Consider the following 20,671-nt stretch of genomic DNA (forward strand, 5'->3'; position numbering starts at 1 on the left):
TGCAAAATGCAGTAAATATTTTTAAATAGAAAACTATACATTTTATTTCTGTCCTTAAAGAGCTACCAAATTTTATTCAGATCCTTAGAATGGCCATAACAGAAATACTGAATGCCAAGTTACAATCTGTTAATAACATTTTAAATGCAATGAATCAATACTTTATGCTTATTTCCAAAATTAGAAGTGAGTTTTGAACTAAACCCCAAAATATTAGCCTTACTTACTATTTTCCTGCTCTATAGGAACCACTGGATTGCCATTTCTGGGGGCAGAAAAAGTGAAATATGTGAGCCATTAAGAGCTGCATGCTTTGTAAAGCACATATGAAAAATATATTTAGAAAGTCAGTTTTCTAAATTGCAGTTGTATTTCTATGATTTTGTTAATGGTGCTTTCCTAAAGAGCATTTGTATCAGAATATAAAATATTTGATTGTATTTAACAACAGTGAAACATTTTATTGAAATGGATTGGGTAAAGAAAGAACATGTTAAACCTTCTGTCCCAATACAGAACTGCTTTGTGGTACATTTTGAATTCAGCTTTGGTTCCTCCTCTATAAAGTGGGAATCATTCTCCATAATTTCCTTTACCTTATTTCTGTTTGTCTCCTTAGATTGTAAATTCTTAGGATCAGAGTGTGTTGCCTACTAACTGCTTGTACAGCAAGAAGTATAATGAGGCTGCAGTTTTTTCACCTGCTAGCCCAGTGCAAATTAATAAAACTTTGATAAAAGTTTGAACTACATTAAGATAGCTGTGACATATACTATTGCTAACTTTGGTTATGTAACTTAGTTATTTACATATTTTTTGGGTTACTATTTGACTGTTCCTCTAAAATCTTTGGAAGCTATTTCTATATCAGTCCAGGACCTCTGCTGATGCTCTGTCAGACTGTAGAACACAATAAATCTAAAATGCAGCCAAGAACCAATGAGGGAAATTCTTAACTTGCTGTAGATTAAATGCTGTATTTTAACACCTTTCTAAAACATTTGTCTGTTGGAAGTAATTCAGAGTTTTCCAGCAGAGGTAGTTTCTTGCCTGTAGCTGTGAACATGAGAATGTATGGAGAAGGTTGGCACTAGTGGTGGAAATATAAAGAAGATTTTCCCTGGAGAATGGGATATCTGAAAGTGGTGGCCAGCCTCACAGTTAAAGGATTCACATTTGTGTTTGGATGATGAAGTTTAGAAACCTGCTTTAATGTTAGGATTGAGATTAAGTATGCTCAGATTTACCTTGTAGCTTTGATTTGGACATTCTGGGTGGCAGCTTCACACACTCTCACTGCATCATCCAGGCTAATGCCCTCAGTCCACAGTCCACAGATGTAAACAATCTGATCTTGTGGCTGCAAACTGCCTTCCACACTGGCAGGAGAGCCAGGCACTATCTCTAGCACATAAATACCTTGCAACTTGCTTCCAGCTCCTCCTGTCAGCTTCAGGCCTAGAATAGTGCAGAGAAAGCATCTTTTGTGGCTGCATGTTTTGAATTTCATTTTCAGTGACACACAGCATAATGGAATAGGTGTTGGTCACAGAAAGATAAGCTGAACAAATCACCAACATTGTAAACAACGGTATTGCCCCAGTGAGACAGGGTATAAGAGCTGGACTGGCAGAGTGAAATGCAATTAGATGTTAAAAAAAGTATGGAAAAAACCCTTAAATTGTCCATCTCTATGCTTCAGCTATTCCATAGTGCTTTATTTCCCCTGATGCTGAATAGTAATTTGAACAAGACACTTATAGCAGTAACTCTTTCATTACCAGAGTGCTTAAGTGCCTTGCAGTCTTTAGAGTGACATAGGGAACAGAGCCTTATGAAAACTACGGAGATACCTATGCAGTGCAAAACAGAATTGTGCAATGATATTCAAGCAACCTCTGAACAAGCTAGTTTCTGAACTGGAAATGGGATGCTGTACCTGAGCAAATACAGCTATACTGTTTCCTGGGTCTCCAGCTTTATCTGCGTGCAGTACTCACCACATTCTGCAGGAACACCAAGATACTCACACTGGAGATTTCTTTTATCACTTGTATTGCACAATGTAGAGAAAGCCTTGTGTCTGTGGTCAATCAAGGGTTTGAGTGGATATTTTCTGAATGGCAAACTATTGTACTAACCAGTGGCTCATCCTTCTTAAACTTTGCCTTTTTAAAATTTTTTTTTCTTTCCCTCCAAATAGATCTTTATGTATCTCAGCAGGTAATAGACATTATTATATAAATATCAACAACTTTTGAATATCAGTAATGTTAAAATATAAGACTGGACATATGCCGGAAAATTCAGCTGATAAGGTGATAATACAAAGATAATTTTTCCAACTATCTTCATTGGTCTAATAAAGAGATATTAGCCTTCTCTTTAAGGAATTGCCCAAAAGAAAGCTCTCCCTTCCTTGGCCATGGGTGATGGAGGAGAGCATAAAGGTATCTTAGAAGTGCTGTAATCCCTGTACAAAATAGTATGCCTAGTATTTACTACACACCTAGCTGTCCATTGGCACCTTTTGTGAGAGTAATTTCAGGAATCTCATGTGGCCTAATAGAGGGATGTGGATCATTGTCAGCACGAGCAACCACAAGGTGCAGATCAGGAGGAGAGCTTTGCAGTAAAGTCAGAGCTTCGGTGCATGGTAAAGATGTGACATCAGTTCCATTCACCTAAATGACAAATGGGTAAAATGATGTCATAGATTTAATTGACCATCATGTACTTCTCCCTCTACTCTAAACTTTGCATATGAATTTAAATTAGTTTTCATTTTCATGTTATTGCTTTGCTGTGGTATTTAATATCAGTGAATGCAACCGTTAAGATTGCAGTAAGATTTCTTGTCTGAACTTTTATTTTTTCTTAATGCAGAGTTTTCATAAAAATAGCTATTTATTCTTGAAACTCAAGGTCTTGTAACAAAAAACAAGGAATACAGCCTAATGCAAGAAACTGAAGATGAACCAGGCTGGAAACAAGCTTTATTCCTACATTACAAAGGACATAACTCCTGCATCCTTTGTATGTCACTTATCTTATGACATAAACTGAATTAATGTAATTTAAATCAAAAGGCATTTCATGTCTTGGTTGTCTTGCATTGCTGCTAGATGATTCATGTTATTTGCCTGGTCACACAATCTATTCAATCTGAAATTTGTCCCACTGAAGTCAGCAGAATTGCATTTATTATATGATTCATTTGCACTTGCATGCCTAAATATGTGATAAACTGGACCCTACGGAAGGAAGAATACCGAAGCTAAATGACATTGATCTGCAAATATTCTCTCCTCTGTATAAACTCAAAGGATTACTGTACCATAATGATTCTGTCTCCCCTTCTTAGTCTTCCATCAGACAGGGCAGGCTCATTCAAGATTTCATCAACATACAGACAGTTGTCCACTTTGTTAAGAACTACAGAGAATCCATAACCGTTGTTCTCTGACTTTGTTAAAGTCACAAAGATTTCCATTTCCTATTAAAATAAGCACAAGATACATTTGATGCAGGCTTTTCTGTTTTATTAGCATCTTCCCTTGTGCTTTACATGCAGATAGGAATCAGTTCCTCAGATGGTATAAATAAGAGCATACATAAGGGTTTCTCTGATCTGTCACTGCCTTATTCCAGACCTAATTTTACTTCTTTTTACCTAAGTGGAGTACCATGATGATTGATTGATAGGGCCTAATAAGGCAGAGAATGCCATCAGGGACTGAAATTTTGGCATTTGAAATGTGTAAAGCAAGGCTTGGAATCCTCTGAGCTGACAAGCATTGTGATAGTAGGGTGCAGAGATCATTGTTGTTATTGCTGCCTCACTGAAGAAAATGGCTGGACCTAAATTTTGTCCTCAGTGCTCTCAAATTAGTAGGAATTCAGAGCTCATTAGTGTCAGCAGGAATGCAAGATGTTCAGCATTTGGCAGGACTAAGCCCTATATTTTGAATAGTAATTAGCACAAGGATCGTACTTTCTTATCAGGACATTACAGTAGTATCACTGTAACAAAGTGATTTTCCACATGGGTTTAAAACACAACAAGTGTTTAAAGCACAACCCAAGTAGTTGACTCCAATTAATTTTAGAGGCTACTAGAGGGCTTTTAGGCCTTTGTGCACTGGGAATAATCTGCAAAATACTGGAAAGTTGAAGAAATATTAAGGTGGCCTTAAGGCAAATGGTAAAGAATTCTGGGCATAGAAGAAGGTCTGCTTTACTTGAAAATTGTGGACATTCAGGAAAGGAAAAAAAAAAAGCCGCACAGAAATAATGCAGATAATGAGTTAAAATTAATGTTTAGGAATATTGCATTCTTAAAGTTGTTTCTTTTCCCGTGTCATATTCTACCTGTTAATAATCTGGTGCCTATCACATACCCTAGTGCAATCTTCCTTTTCTTCCTTCTCTTCCTCTAGTTCCTCCAAGTCTTCCCATTCATTGTCACAGCCATGCGTCTCTCTAGCAGGCAGGGATGAGGAGAAAGGACCACAAACACGTGGTTGTGGGGTTACCATGGATGTGGAGAGTGTCTCGGAGCTTCCTCCCCATGAAAGTGAGGTCACAGATGTTGAGCTGATAGTGAGATACTCTTCATCAATAGGGGTTAGAGAGAGAGTTTCAGGCATACATTTTGTGTTCGATAGGTCATCATCACTCTTATTAAATATGTGGCTGGAAAATAAAAAGATTGCAGTGCTGGGGTTTTCCTCCTTATGCTTTATTAGATGGCCACTGAAAAGTCTAGTGCTTATATAAGTAATCAATATTTTGCAAATCTAGTTAAAAGATTTAAAAGCTTTCAGAATTTGAAAACAGCCTTTGCAAAATCTTGCATTTTTTTTTAGGCATTAATTAGTACTTTGGTTGTTTCTTGAGAAGAATAATTGGACAATTCCTAGACTATTAATGATTTCATCTGCCATAAACAACTTAACTTATCTGGTAAGTGGTATGCACATTACAATACTACTACAATTTTCATATTTGCATTTTTTTAAAAAAGGAATGCCAGCCACATTCCTGGCTTCTACAGGTCTCTCCTCGGTAACTATAGCGCAGACCAGAAACATGAAATAGAAAATGATTCCTGTCTCTCCATAAAAAATACAAGGCCTGACTTCTCTTTGTAAGACTGCTTTCATTCTTATGCTTGCCTTGAAGCATAAGAGTTGTCCTATGGAAATCAATGGACTTGTTCAGTTACTTGAATTAAATTATTACTTATTTTATTCTACTATATTGGAGACACAGTGTTCAGCACTTTTAATGTTCAAGCCCAGACTGTAATCGTATGTGTTGTGTTTAACGGTTGTCATTAATGAACTCTAATAGACTACTATAGCATTGTCTCCTGTTAAATTTACCAGTAAAGCTAATAGAAATGCTTGAAATATTTTTAAATTATTTTTTTCTTCATATCAGTCTTTACTGAAATATTGCTAAACCTCATTCATCTTAAAAATACTTAAAATGGCATTGCTTTAATTAATGCTTCACATAGCAAAGGTGCCATGTCATTTCATATATAAGTCACCTAGGATTTTTTTTGCTCTCTGACAAACTGAACTGCGTCTGCCATCTGCCAAGCAAATGTATACAACTAAAAGGAACATATTTTTTTTTGTCTTGTATGAAATCATAGAAGATTCCCAGTGTTAAGCTCTTGTTTAAAAAGTTGTCTATAGTCAGAAGGATAATATAAAGCAAAGTAGCAAAACGGGTATTTTGGCTGAATATGGCTAGTAGCCTTTGATGGTATTTTTGAAATACTGATGAAAACAAGTAAAATTTAAAGGCTCCTGCTGTATGCCCTCAGTGAGGGAAGCAATCTAGTCTCTTAGCTCATAGCTGTGCAGGGAGGAAATGAGAAGCTGGCTGTCTCCAGTAGCACAGCAAAGCTGAGAATGAAGCTGACAGTTTGTGCTTTAATAACTGGACAATAAATACTTAGAATCCAGTGGAAGACGACTGGGATAATTAAAATAAATATTTAAGGATAATAGAAAGTGCAGTCATCTCCTTTCTTTTGGAAACGGGAAAGAAAAGAGTCATTTCAATGGACTTTGGTCAATGTGGGTGTCATAGAAGCTGTCGCGTGCTAGTGGAGTGTGGACTGACCTTCAAAGTGTATGAAAGGTGCTTGGCAGAGCTACACAGGCTCAAGGCAATGAGCCAGCAGTGGCTGCTTCCTAGCACAGCTTCTAGCCCATCTCTATATCACCGTGAGAAATAAACATGAGCCTTAGTCCTGCAGGCCCATACATGAGCTCTACAGACATGCTCAGCTTTCTTTTGGAGTATTGTGACCCCTACAGCTGACTTCACAGGGGAAAACTATGGGTTAAAGTTTTTCAAAGCATCTTTTTCAAAGATTCTTGTTGGTGGCAATGAGAAGAGTGAAAGGAATTTTCCATCTGAAACCCTGAGCATTTAAAATTTATATTGGAAGATTTCTACACTTCAATGAACAGTTTTGAACTATCTGAATAAAACAAATTTCTTATTAATCAAAAGGAATTCCTTAATTAATGGTTATGTCCTTCTGGGTTTTTTTAATATGTTTTTAGCTGGAAGGATCATTTAAACTGAGATTACATTTAAAATATTGTTTAAAATGCATGCCTGGCTGTTTAAAATAGCTGCTCTGGCTGCCTATTGAAAATGCAACAGCTGAAACTAAACGATACTAAGAATGTACCAAACAAAAACATTTATTTCAGAACTTCCTTCTTGGGAAGAATCCAAAACTTTTCTTGGAATTGGTATTTTCCCACAAGAAACGTTGTTTTGTTGAAACTATATCTCGTGGCAAATATGTTTGCTACAGACATATTTCTGCTGGTTTTATTCTCAGCAGTAGAGAAGCATTTATGTAAGCAGGAGCTTCGCTCATGAATATGAGTGAAGCTTCTCCTCTCAAGAGAGAGGAACTAAAATTATGAATTGCCATTATGGTTCCACTCGACTTGCAGTCAGCTAGTGCTGTGACTCCCCAGGGCCTGGAATCTCTGGTTCTGTGCTTGATCAGTGTCAAGAGTAACAAAAGGATTTCAAGTGACTATGTAGAAAAAATAGAAATTAGTTTCTAGATCAAATTACTAAAGTTATAAGTTAAAGGTCTCTAGAAGACCTTTAACTTGTCTTTCCACCACTCCTTTCTGTTCTGATAATTTATATTCTTTTGCACTGGGAAAGATGATTAAAATGGAATGGATCGTCTTCTGTGTGCCAGTGTCTGGTATATCCAAAAGAGTGTAAAAGGAGGCTGAGTCCGTTAGCACTGTATTTTATTGTGCAACTCCTCTGGCTTAGGGCTTCTATTGGCTTCTGAAGACCGGAAAATAACTTTTTGGTTTTGCTCCTTGATCACAGTTTGTCTTCTGAGTTTTTTTTATATTCTCTGAAAAAATTTGAAATTAAAAGATCATACAATAAGAAGGAAAATTTTGGTGCCTATTTACGTCAACTCTGAGAAAATTGAAATTAAAAGATCATATAATGAATAAGAAAGTCTTTGGTTCCTGTTTAAGTCAACAAGAGTTTCAAACTGCAGCCAGCTTCAGCTGAACAGCATAAATGATTGCATTAGTGCAGCACTCATACAACTGTCTTGCAATGCAGACTTACACAAAATTCTAATAAAATGAGGTAAATAGACACAGCAGATTAGGATAGTCAGAATAAGAGGGAAACTCAAAATCTTCAGTAATCAGCAGTGATTAGAAGCAGAGAGCCCTGTACTTAAACCTAAGCAATTCACTTTAAAAATCTTAAGAACTGAAGGAAAGTCTGCAGAGCAGATTACAGTATTCCTTACCCTTTGGCCCATCCAAATTCACATGGTGAGTAGCAGTTCTGCTTCACTTCTTCCTCTAGGGACTGGAAGACTTCAGAACTGGCAGCTTCTTGATGAAACTTCCAAAGATGCTTATAGAAAGTCTCCCTGGGAGTCATAAGTTTCTGCATGGGCTTCTCTTGAAACTCGGCTTCCTGCTCTTCATAAGTTGAGCTATCCTCTTCAGGAGGTTCACTGAAATCTGCTGCCACTGGAGAATCCAGGCAGTCTTCGAGGTCTGGAGAGGTGCTACCTCCATCACTGGAAGACTGATCCATACTATTTCCTACCTCTGTACTGCCCGGGACTTCTGCTACAAACTCCTTAATTGGAGATGGTGCTGGAGTCTATCAAAATAACAAAAAGGTTAGTGTAACTCCCTTTTTTAATCTCCCATCTTCTTTCCTTTATGAACAAAATAATTTGAAGAGGCAATATCAATAAGCATCTGAATATGAAAATACCAAATGGTAGCTGGAAGGGGGTTCACTTTTCACAATGAATTTTTGCTAGAGGTTGCCCCTTTTTTATTTCTTTTCATATCATGCCTCAACTCTGTGTCTATATTTTCTTCATTGTGTAGAAGTGGCTTCCAGTTTTGGCACATTGCAAGAGAGCCACAGGAGCCAATTTGTTTTCTGGAGATGATCCTGACAGTCATTTCTGTCTACCCATGGAAAGCGCTTATAAATCCTGGTGAGACAGGAACCGTGTCTGGGCCATTCTGCATGGAGCAAGAGTAATGCAAATGCATGTTCATTATAAGAGTACTTGTGTATGTGTCCATGAGTTGTGTTCAAGAAGCAGGAATAATAATGCTAGCACACCTAATGACACTGTTTTAGTCTCTGGAGTCTACTGGGTTTTTTTGTTTGTTTTTTTTTTTCCCTGTCCCCTGACTCTGACTCTTGCAGATTCTGTTAACTACCAATATCCAGTTGAAACCATTATTTCATTTATATAAGTTTATTAGGAGGTAGCCTGGATATTACAAGTTTTTTTTTTTTATTTTCCTATCATTACAAGGTCACGAGTTATAATAGCTGCAGTTGAGAATATTTGTAGTTTCTGGCTGAGGATCTAGTATAGCATTTCTAGAAGCATCACTAGAAGATCTGCTTGGGTATGTGCTGTGTCAGATTTCTATTATTTTGGTTTTTAAGGAAGAATCAGTTGAACTCTAAAGGTTGAGTTGAAGCCAGAAAGGGAAATAAATGGAATAAAGGGGTGTGGAGAAAAAGGGATGATTGTTTTTTTCAAGACTGGATAGAAAATATATTAGTGTTTTTTGAGGTTTACAGAAGCAAATTTACTGACAGAAGCTTTGCCTTACCAGAGCACTCTGCTCTATTTCTGGAAGAACACCTTTTGGTGGTCTGCAGAATAGTAGTACGACTTCTGGAGGAGCTCCTCGCAACAAGTGCAGGACATCCTAAGCAGGAAGAAGGAATATTAGATTTCTTATGGAACACCGTCTATAGTACATGTGATTTTACTAACTGGGATGGAGACAATTTTTATTGTAAATGCCAAATTTGTAGTATTTGTGCCTCTCAACTGTGTCTGTCGGCCACTACCCTATGATTGTCATATAAGTGGACCATGTTTTTTATCTGAATAAAACTAAAGTCAGTTCTCTTTACAAACTGTTTTTCCACCAACAGACACATATGTTTAAATTATTTTTCCTTTCTTGAGGAAAACAAGATTTTCAGACAAATGCATTCAAGCTTTGTGATGTGGCAGGGACACATCTCCAGTCAATCATATCAGCATAGCTCCACAGACTGCCATATTGACATAACCAAAGGTAGACTTTCTCAAAGCCCCTCCTTGACATAACATGTATTCAGTGGCATTCAGCTTTCAGCTATACTGGGAGATGAAATACTTAATCTAAATGAAAAAAAAAAAAATGCTGTAGGCCCAAACACCCCATCTGCCCCTCTGCACAAACTGAGTAAAAAGGCTGTGAGTCAGAGAGCAAGACAGCGCTAGAAAAGGACAGACTCAAGGTCAGAAAATATAATTGAGTACAATCACAGCACTCTCCTGGGTGTCTAGGACTTACAGCACCTTCTATTTTGCCATAGCTATTTAATGATAGGAAGAACCTGTCAGTGGGAAAATTGCATTATTTCATCACTTCTGTTTGTTACCAATCATCTATGCAATATTCAATGCATATTCATATACAAAACCCAGGGATTTTTCATAAGGGGAAAAGATTAGATGAAAAAACCTATATCTGCATATGGTCCTTTTTTATGATTTAATTTCTTCATGTGAGTACGGAATTTCTCATTCCAGGTAAAAAAGTTACACTACATTTGCCTCACCTGGTAGAGGTTTGAATCTGGGGCGTGGTTTTAGCATGACATTGCAAAGCACAAATGACCACAGGGAAAAAATGTTCCAATTGTGCATAACAGCAATAAAGAACCCAACTAATTAACAAGTGGTGTGCATCTAACAATAGATGCATCAGTAGTACAAAGTTACAAATTAAATAGTGGAAGAAATTCTGTATAAGAATTCTGTTAGGAAGGAAATTCTCCAGAAGAATTCTAAACAAGAATCCTACATAGAAATCAGATTCATTATATGCAAATTCTGACCCCCTCACGTGATAATTAAGTTTAAATGAATTTCATCCCATTGTCTTATTAACATATTACCCATATGGAGTCCCAGTGATAGTACTGCCTGGTACCTGATACAAGAGTCCTTGAATAGGTTTCCCATTCACAGCTAAAATGATGTCTCCGACTTCAATTTCACCACTCTCTTCAGCTGGCTGCCCAGGAAACAGTCTTTTGATCCTGAAAATAGCTCCTCCAAAGTGTTCGCAAGCATCTCCTTCCATTTGCAGAACACTAAAGCCGAGGCCTCCAGAATTCTTTGTCAATTTGACTTCAAATGTATTATCTGTTCAAAGCAGGGATTGGAAAAAGAGTGGGAGCCATGGCATATGTACCCCCTGAAGGAGCTGATGTAAATTATACCCTCAGCAGACCTTTTCCCTGTGTGCTGCAGAGGTAGATCTACTGATACTAATGGGAAAAGAAGGGTTTGATGTTCATTTAACTTATGTGAGCTCTTAAAATTGCACAGGGAGAATGGGGAGAACTGGATTCTATTCCACCATGTGTTCACAGACTTTATGCCATATGGTACAAGCTCCTAAAGGAAGAAGCCTTTTGTACCAACATAAAAAGGTTCAAACGCTATCCTTTTCTGACATTCTTCTTGGGTAGGTCTTACTATTCTGTAGCTGTCTGATGTTAGTTTGTGTCCTTCATTAACCAGCATAAGCTAGAATCAAAGCTACGGCTCTTTCCAGCCAAGAACAAATAGCATACTTGCAGCTGAAACCCATTCTGGTAGGGACAATGTAGAGGGGTGGGAAAATATGGTTCAGACTTAGTGTTTATGAGACAGCCTTACAGTAAAAGATTTCTTGGCCAAATTCAGTGGAAGTGATCTCTGAATCTTCTGCTTTTAAGAAATGAAGTGAGGGCACCCTCCAGTCCTGGCCCTGAGGCAGCAGTTCACCCAGCTTCATCACTGACACAGCATCAGCAGTTGTGCTGGCCGTGCTCTCTTTGGGTGGCAGACTAGCAACATCAACACAGCTGCTTCCTGCCCAAGAGTGCTGTAGAGTACAGACAGGGATGTCTCCTGCCAGCCCCATCTCCTGAAGGCTGAGAGATGCAGTATTGATGCCTAGCATAAATTCTGCTATTTCTAGCAACTGTAACTCTAAGTACATGAGAAATATTTTGCTCAGAATTGATTTTTGGTAATGCCATTAATATTGCACATTATATTTTTATTCGGTGTGCAGTTTTCCTTCCAGCCCACAGAAATTTCATAGAATTATTTTCATTCATTCCTTTCTTGCACATTGTAAGAAGTCACCCTGAATTCCTTTTTTATCGCTCACCATCTGTCAAAAAGCAGCAGTCCTTGGTACCATCTGTGAAGGATGTTGCCACAGAAACAACTGCACATTGATCCTCCTTTCTGTTATTAGCAGTCCAGCATGGCTCTGCCAATTGGTAGTTTCCCCTTTCTAGAACCAGCTTGGCAATCTAAAACAATGATGAACAGGTTCCAGTTAAGCAGTGAATCCCTGGCTGTTTTTTTAGGAGAATGAGGTTTGATGGGGTGGGAGGAAAGCTGTTTTTGTCCCAGCTTTGCTACTGTGCTATTAAGTACAGTTTATTCTACTGAGTATCTTATTCAGCTCTGCTGTTGTACAAACCTGGCCAGATTTCTTAAGGTGTTCCACAGCCTGTTTGTGGGTGATGCCACAGAGGCTGATGCCATCTACTTCCAGCAGGCGGTCACCTGAGGCAAAAGAAAACAAACAAACAAAAAAGGGTCAAGTTCCTTTGATGTTCAATGGGTGTAAAGGTTGAAGCTACTCACGTTACAATAGATGCTCACATGTGTCGAATTATGTTACTTTGTATGAAAGCAATACTGCTTGTTATACAGCGTTCTGTAACTAGCACTTAAAACATACCAGGGTATTTTGTAAGTAAATACAGTGATAGTATCTGGTTATCACAGCAACACTGAAAGTAGATGTTAGAGTCACTAGCCTGACGTGCAGCTACAGAGAGTAACTGCACAAGGCTCCTGGTTCTTCAGTGTACAGGGACAGCCTGAGGAATGATGGATTGCATATTACATTTCAGTTATATGACCTCCAATCCCAAATGTGTTTCATTTTCCCCGTGGCAAGCATTCCACATTAACATTGAGTTCTGCAGTCCAGAGTTTTATTGCCAGACATGTTACCTATCTTTATTTGTCCGTCCTTATCTGCTGGTCCACTGGGAATAATTGACTTCACGTATATCCCACCGTGACGCACACTAGTGTTAATTCCACCCTGCAAAACATATTCCCACAGATTAGAGTGGAGTCTTCACATGCTCTTCCTGTGATAAAAACTAAAGGAACTTACACATGCATTGCAAAGCAACTGCTTTGGGATTTACTTTTTTTTTTTTTTTTTTTTTAAATATAGGAAAAAAAGGAAAGAGGATGTTACTCCAAAGTGCCATCTAGTTGTAATATACTTCCCTAGGCAGTAATCTTGTTCTATTTTCTCAGGAGAAAGCAATGCATTTAGAATCATAGAATCATAGAATGGTTTGGGTTGGAAGGGACCTTCAAAGGTCATCTAGTCCAACACCCCTGCAAAGAGCAGGGACATGCCTGACTAGATCAGGTTGCTCAGAGCCTCATTCAACCTGGCCTTGAATGTTTCTAGGGATGGGGCATCCACCACCTCTCTGGGCAACCTGTTCCAGTGTTCCACCACCCTCATTGAATTTTTTTTTTTTTCCTAAAATCTAATCTAAATCTACCTCCCTCTATTTTAAAACCATTACCCCTTGTCCTATCACAACAGGCCCTACTGAACTGATTTCTACATGGCTACATAAAAAATACTAAATGCTCATAAATTTTCCCTGTGCCAACATAAACATGAGGTTGCATCTTTCAATCAATCTCTAGCCCAGCTTCCAAACTATGCAATATCCATTCAGCAATCATTAACCTTTCAGACAATATATAAAGCATGGACCTGAACTTGTGCAGCCACTTGAAAGCCTACAGCTCAGAGGAATTCCAGATTAACCTAAGAATCACATTCTGTCCAGCTACATCCCCTGGCCAAATTCAGATGAAAAAGCAGCTCTCAGTTTCTTCTGCGGGCAATTAAATGGCTGTTGTTTCCCACGTCCTTTTAGCCAGGACTGTAAAGAGATCTCAGCCTGGAGGGGTAAATTCAACTTTGATAGCTAGGACAAGGAGTTATTTCGAATGTGGCAGATAGTTTTCACCTTCCCTAGTCCTCTAAATATATGGAGAACTTTATTTCCTTAGGAAATTATTATTAGGAAACAAAATTGGCTAGGGCCCTTTCTCTGGCCTTCAGAGTAAAAAGCATGGTGTACGTTGAGTCCACACAGCTGAACTTTCAGCTGCCCAGCATGGGATGGCTTCTGCTATTCTGCTTGTTGAGGCACAGGCCAAAGCCATATCAAGGGCTGTCAACAGTTAAACGGTGCCTGTGGGCCACTGCCTGAGCCCCTGCCATGGTCCTGTGTAAGCTGCTTATACAGACATAGCCTTTGAGTTTCAGGGAGCAGCAAAACCAGTCATGACTTAGAGAATTATTTGTATCACTGCATTTTCTAGAGACTCTGGCTTTATCCCTCCCTGACCAAACTCCACTTTCAGTGGTAGATCTTGTTTTCAAATTGAGTTGAGGAGGGCTTGTACTGCCACATGCTTTATGGTGGCACACTTTCACAGATTCTATGGGCAAAAACTGGGGAATGAGCAGAGATAGTACTTTATGTTTTCTTTGTCAATCAATCAGACACTTAAGTTTGAAACACGCCATACTAACAGTTTTTGTTACCAGCCTATTTTCTATCTTTGTTCCGCAGATATACACTTCCCTATGCCTTTCTTGATCATGTAACAGTTTGACAGATAGATACACTGAAAGATTAACAGTAACACTTGCAGTCACACTGATTCCAAAAGTCCCGTCTTCTTTAACAAGCTCCACAGTATAAATTTTCTTTGAGTTGGTTTCAGATGGAGATGGTAAGTGCGAAGAATCAGCTTCCTGTCTCAAAAATATAAACACTAATGAGACTACAGCATCTCAATAGAAAAGGGAGAAAAGGAAGAAAAAAAAAAAACCAGAGAGTTTCCAGAGGGTATAAAGGGTTTGATCCTGCTGTCACTGTAGTAAGATTGGAATGGTACCATTTATACCTCTGACATTATTTCAGGCTTACACTAATGTTACTCAAAATAGAATCTATCTAAAAGTGCGTAAGCTAAGTATAGATAGGGAGGATGTCTTGTAGTAGGATATTAGACATAAAATATTGCTGTTCTGTGTCTGGTTGAAAACTTAAGAGATTGCAAGAAAATAATCAAAATTTTGTAGCTCTGCTGGAGAAGGGAGAAGAATTTTTAATAACATTTTGTGGAACAGTTTCCCCATTTTTTCACATGTTCTAGGTGTCTATCATTTTGACATTTCTAGTGTAATTTAACAAGCAACATCTTCCAAGGTTTTCTTTCTCCTTTCCTCATTTTTGTAATTTCTCTGTTACTTCCCATTTTTAAGGTAGCTGGCATGTTGTTAAGACACATGCTGGGCATAATATTACTGAACGGCATCAAAATCTCAGTTACCTCCATATCCAGGCTATCAGCTGAAGGAACTGGAATCCTAGGGCCCAATTTTGGTGCTAAATTCCAGGAAAGAGCCTTCTCAAGTTCATCTATATTTATCTCCTGTTCTTTGGGAAGAGCTGTGTGACAATCCTGAATCTTTTTTCTCCCACTATCTACACAAGAGATCTCAGATCCACTAGTGCTGTTTCCTCTTGATAGATTCTTTTCTTCATTTAATCCTTCTTCATACATGTCTGTAAAGCCATACCAAAATAAAACATTGCTGAATGCAAACAGTAAGTTAACTTGAAGGCAAATATTATTATACCTCAGCACAGGAGGACAAAGTAACTTCCTACATCAACTGGTTGTGAAATCAGATCTAGAAATGAATCAGTCATTGTAAAATGAAGCGCTGCTATTATAAGTGTGGGAGAAATGTATTTGCATGAAGCCCACTGCAGAGGACTATGACTTTCTAGCAGAGAAAGAAATGCCAATATACCCCTAGTATTCAGCAGTGCAGCCCACAATAGATCTTCTCACACTGACTGTAGAACAGAGATCACATGATACCTACTAGAAGTTGACAATTTTCACTGCTAGGGTATGGTTACTATAACTGGCACTGAGTAGCAAGAAAGTACTACTACATCCCAGTGCCTAACAAATACCAGTGTCCTGAGTTAGCTATTAGCATTCCATAGCCAGCAAAGGCAATTGCCTTTATACCTTTGGGTTGAGAGATGATGAGCTCCACTTCATCAGGAGAATTCTGTATGATTTTAACTGCAGTATTAAATGAAACGCCCTCAAGACTAATATTATTGACAGAGATGAGTCGTCCTCCTTAAAAAAAAAGGATAAAAACAAGACAAAGTACATCTAAATAAGGAAATAAATCCAGAGTAGCTAACTTTAAACCATGAAAGTATTTTAATTCTAATTAAAAACTAAGGACAATGACCTGGTTTGATATTTCCAGCTCTGTCTGCAGGTCCCCCAGGGATAATTGAAGCGATAAAGATACCAAGGTCTAATTTTCCTACATTTTCTCCTCCAATAATTACAAAACCTGCAAAAATGAGATAGCATGAGAATGCAGAGACACTGGCAGTATCAGAAAAGATGAACCTTAGAAGCACAAAAGGCTCTTACTCCAATGGCTTAAGTTCCCCAGAGAATGGGGAGCTCTGATTTATACTGCATCAAGGTCTTGATTTGGGAGACCTTTAAACTCACATTATAATTAAAGTGTGCTGGTGACTTTGGGAGCTATTTAAATATAATTTCTCAATAAGAATACTTTCCTGGCTTGGGACTTTTAAAGGTTCCAACTACTTTCTTAGAAGAGCCATAAACTATGTGGACCTTAGCATTTAACACCTGCAAGAAGAAAATAGTATAAAAGCTCATTAGATAAATTCAAACATTGTTCTACATTGTGTGGTCTAGGGCCCCTGAGTTGGGCCATGTAAACTTCTAATGGATACGCAAGCAATATCTAAGAAAATTAAATCTATTGTCAAGTAGTTCAGTTTTACTATCCTAGCTCAGAATATTCTGCCTATTACAGAATATGTTCTTCTCACTGGTAGAATAGTTGGGTTTGGGATCAGGATATTCCACACAGACTTGCACCATTTAGAAATCTGATGTTTAATAATATTAATAGTCAGCTGTGAAACCTGATGGTCCGCTGAACTCTTCCACAAGAACAGGATACAGTGCAATAGTGTATTATATAACAAAAATGTTATCCAAATAAGAATCCAAAAGTTGTAAAAAAATCATATTAATCTTCTGTACATATTTTGCACCCCCGCAGGCAACACCTGAAAGGTTTGTAGAACATCATCTCCCCCTGTGTAAGGCCTAAGATAAATAAAATCACTGCACATATATTTCAGATACAAAACTAGACCCTTGTTCCATTCATTCTACTCTCAGCACTTGGTGTCCTTGACCTCTGTAGCCTTAGTTAATCCTCTGAAAAAAAACTGTGGTCTTGATTTATGTGTTTAGTCCTTTCCAGTCTCAGAAATTCTAAGTCCTTCACAAAGTTTGGTAGTCTTATTCTATAAGAAGAATAAATGAGGTGAAGAAGATTACAATCTTGCTTAGCTTGAGTCAGCAAGTATCAGTGTTAGCACCAGAATCTGACAGTCTCAGTAACAAACATAACATTCATGTTCCTTACTTACCAAATCCATTCTTAGGGTCACGTTTTAGGCTGACACAAATTATTTCTCTTTCTAGACCACTTAGCAAAACTTCCTTTTGGATGGCTGGTGATCCAGGTGCTGCAGAAACAAAACAGCTAGAATAAATGCAGATTAATGCAGGGAGACAGTAGATTCATATAGTATGCAAAATGGGGCTTCAAAAATTAAAAAAAAAAAAATTTGTCCTTCAGGAAGGAAGGTCAAACAAGTCTTTGGAAATTTGCATTCTTTAGAAAAGTGTATGTACAGTAGCTGTGTGAGCTCTTCCTATAATGTTCCTTTCTGGGAGAGCATACATTTATCTGCAATGTTTTTATTAAGATTAGGGTATCTAAAGAGTCAGGCATGTAGCCCTCATTGAATATGAGGGCGATTTGGACACAAAATCTCCTGTAGGTTCCTTTGGAAACTGCTTTTGCTCTGTAGGTGCAATCCAATTAGTTATGGTGACTTTTGTAGTGTTAACACAACTTAACATTGTACAATTGTCACACTGTATTTAAAGTACAGTTCTAATTTTAAAATGGACCAACCAGATCATCATAGCTTCGTATTCCATAGATCTGCTCACTGTGTGCATGCAATATGGCTCCTGTTAGAAAATTAGGTGTCTAGTTCTTATTCCAGTTAGTGTCATGCAAGAACAGAGGAAGGACCTGGAGCCTATGCTATCTCACATGTTATTTATTGAGTTGCAGATTTCAATTGCAAACCAAATAATGACTTCAAAGTATAGGGATATTGCCCCACATGAGAGTTCTGGGTGTACCAAACTACGTCTCAGAAAAGCGTTAGGCACTATTGATAGAGTAATTTTATCATGAAGTCCCTTAGTACTGATCCTGATGGAAAGCAGGAGTGAAAAGGAAGAAAACACTTTTTATTGCTAAACTCTGGGCTAATTCCCAGGATTAGAAATCCAAAAGGATATTCTTTAATCTGTAAACAGAATATAGTTTGGTCTTCTGCTACTGAAACAATAAATATGAAAGGGTACTGTCTCTCTGTGATTATTATACTCACCACTGATTGTGTTCTGAGTTGAATGGATAGAGAGGTAGTCATAACTCCTTTGCTTTCCATTCAAATTGATGTGCATTTCTGACTGGGATAGCCCTGATGTGGATCTGCACGGCAGGAAATGAATGCTGCATTACAGTAACAAATCAGCAAAGGTATTTAGTGCTTTTCATTGTCATTAGTCTGTCAGAGCCAAGTTAGGAAGGCACATGTTTATAGCCTTGCAATGAGTATTCTGATTTCTAGGCCACATTTCATTGTAGGGGAGAGGTAGTTTATCCTTGCCAGCATTTGCTTCCAAATAACAGCTGCCATAGACCAGTCACATCACGACTGATTTCCCTCTGTATTTCTCTCTGAGCTGAGTGTGGGCATCAGGAAAAAACAGCATAGCCTCAGCATGATTCATTTAGCCCTGCTGTCCATTTAGACAAAACCAAGTCTGAAAGTTTTCCTGGTAGTTCATGTTCTTCTTGGCTCTATTCTAACTCTTACTATTCTAAAAGGAACTAGGATTCATCAAAGGCCTTGAGACTGTGCAGCTATAGTTACTGCCTACACTGGTGAATGTACCAATGCAAATGAAAAGGGAGAAGTTCTTACACTTTTCCCTATAATTTGCACCTTTAGAGGTGGAGAAATCGATTAGGTAAGAGCTGCTCAAAACCAGCTTCTACTGTGCATTCTGTTCACATACTGCCATTTCCAGAGAAGGTACCCAGACATTAAAGATTTTACTTTTATTCTCCCTTTTTTTTTTTTTGTCCTTCTCCATAACCCAATAACTGGTTAATTCCTGAGTCTGGTACAAATTCAAATGTCACTCTTTTTCAAGTTCTTCTCTGTTCGACTGTTAGCTTCCTGCCTATGTTTGCACTACTTCGGGCACCATGAAGCCCCAGGCCTGATGGGGCCTTTAGGTGTGACCACAATAAAGACTGCAAAAAAAAAAAAAAAAAAATCTGCCTTACAGTTTACCATAGAGGTTTGCAATGATATAGTCTATGACTGAGTATTCTTACAGACATTTAAAGGAATAAGGAAACCTACCTACCTGCCAAGATTGCTTTTGTCTCCAGTCCTGTTGCTGGCTTCCACACTGAGGTTATCACAAGATTTGCTCATCATCCCAGCAGAAATGTTTTCCAGGTTTGCTCCATAAAGCACGTTCTCTGAACGAGACAGTCTCTGAATCAGGGCAAGGTGTTCACGCTGAGCTGCGTATGCAGAGTGTGATTTGTCTATTTCCACAAATTTACTTTCCTCTGAATAAGAAGGGGGAGAGGAGGTGGAGGGAAAGAGAAATCCACTGATATTATCTCATTTTTTTAAGCTCAGAGGTGCTTTCTGTCTAACCTTTTGAACGTACCAGCAAAAAAGATTGACATCACAGATACATTTGTTCTGCTATCCTTGAGGCTATCTAGGCCTTGGATTAAGTGGAAAGGATTTCCAATACATTTGTTTCATAGAAAGTATATGCTGTATTTAGATTTCACTTATCTGAATTATAATGCAAATTCACTTTCCACAAAGGCAAATGAAATGTACAACCCTGTATGATTTAAACCTGTATATCTCTGTAAAGTATATTTTGTAAACATTCAGTTTATGAGAAAGATCTGTCTGTCAGAGACTGAATTAGCCAGATTGATAATTCCTATCATTCATGGGCCCACCACTGCAATATACATATATCTGAGAAGACAGGAGCTCTACTAACACATGCTCTCTTAAGGTCAGAGAGGGGCCAAGGAGCTGGCTGTTTGCTTAGAGTGATTTCCACAAGTGAAGTTGCATAGGGGACCATCTTGGTGGCAATGCTTGCCATCCAATTTTCCACCTCTGCGTGAAATCTACTACTTGCTTAATGACATCTGGGCTCTGTTATAGACATGTCTATGCTCTCAAAAGATTGTATTTCCCTGAAACAAGATAATGCTGGAGGAGGCATTATTAATTTATTTAGCTTCTCAACTGGTGGGCTGGAGAGAGGATTTGAAGGAGAGGGGGACAGCAGGCAATTGGAGACACATTGGAAAGAAAAACAAGAACCCTACATGGCACAGGCTAGCACAAATATCAGCTTTAATTCTGCTTGTATGTGACAGCTGACCTCCCGTGTGTTTTCCTAAAAAAATATTAGCCTGAATGCAGCTTTCTAGAACACGACTCTGCAACATTAAACCTCGGCTCCCTCTTTCGTCAGTGACTTTGATCAGGGGCATGTGTTAAGGCAGCAGAAGGCTTAACTGTCCACAGTATTAGTGAGGTTTGAGAGTTGCCATGGTGATTTCAAAGTAGGGGGTTGCTGTTAAGTTTTGAAGAGATAGTGACTTATACA

General features: G+C 38.3%; 1 protein-coding gene across 2 annotated transcripts in view; it reads right to left on the minus strand.

The window, feature by feature from the left end:
* Positions 1 to 20,671, minus strand: part of FRMPD2 (FERM and PDZ domain containing 2) — a 67,203-nt gene that overhangs the window by 19,446 nt on the left and 27,086 nt on the right. The window contains exons 16-33 of one of the 2 annotated variants that reach the window (XM_086752589.1): positions 19,382 to 19,592; positions 18,331 to 18,434; positions 17,287 to 17,385; positions 16,050 to 16,157; positions 15,815 to 15,931; positions 15,101 to 15,336; positions 14,415 to 14,519; positions 12,668 to 12,761; positions 12,126 to 12,211; positions 11,805 to 11,952; positions 10,572 to 10,786; positions 9,192 to 9,290; positions 7,841 to 8,205; positions 4,401 to 4,695; positions 3,338 to 3,496; positions 2,510 to 2,684; positions 1,248 to 1,458; positions 228 to 265 (exon numbers count right to left, since the gene is read on the minus strand). In XM_086752589.1, the coding sequence (XP_086608715.1) occupies positions 228 to 265; positions 1,248 to 1,458; positions 2,510 to 2,684; positions 3,338 to 3,496; positions 4,401 to 4,695; positions 7,841 to 8,205; positions 9,192 to 9,290; positions 10,572 to 10,786; positions 11,805 to 11,952; positions 12,126 to 12,211; positions 12,668 to 12,761; positions 14,415 to 14,519; positions 15,101 to 15,336; positions 15,815 to 15,931; positions 16,050 to 16,157; positions 17,287 to 17,385; positions 18,331 to 18,434; positions 19,382 to 19,592 (2,865 nt within the window). The remainder of the gene's footprint in view (positions 1 to 227; positions 266 to 1,247; positions 1,459 to 2,509; positions 2,685 to 3,337; positions 3,497 to 4,400; positions 4,696 to 7,840; positions 8,206 to 9,191; positions 9,291 to 10,571; positions 10,787 to 11,804; positions 11,953 to 12,125; positions 12,212 to 12,667; positions 12,762 to 14,414; positions 14,520 to 15,100; positions 15,337 to 15,814; positions 15,932 to 16,049; positions 16,158 to 17,286; positions 17,386 to 18,330; positions 18,435 to 19,381; positions 19,593 to 20,671) is intronic. The other variant, XM_086752590.1, reaches the window with a different exon arrangement.

Source organism: Chlamydotis macqueenii, chromosome 7 (assembly GCF_036417535.1).
Source record: "Chlamydotis macqueenii isolate bChlMac1 chromosome 7, bChlMac1.mat, whole genome shotgun sequence".
In the NCBI taxonomy this organism is placed as follows: Eukaryota; Metazoa; Chordata; class Aves; order Otidiformes; family Otididae; genus Chlamydotis; species Chlamydotis macqueenii.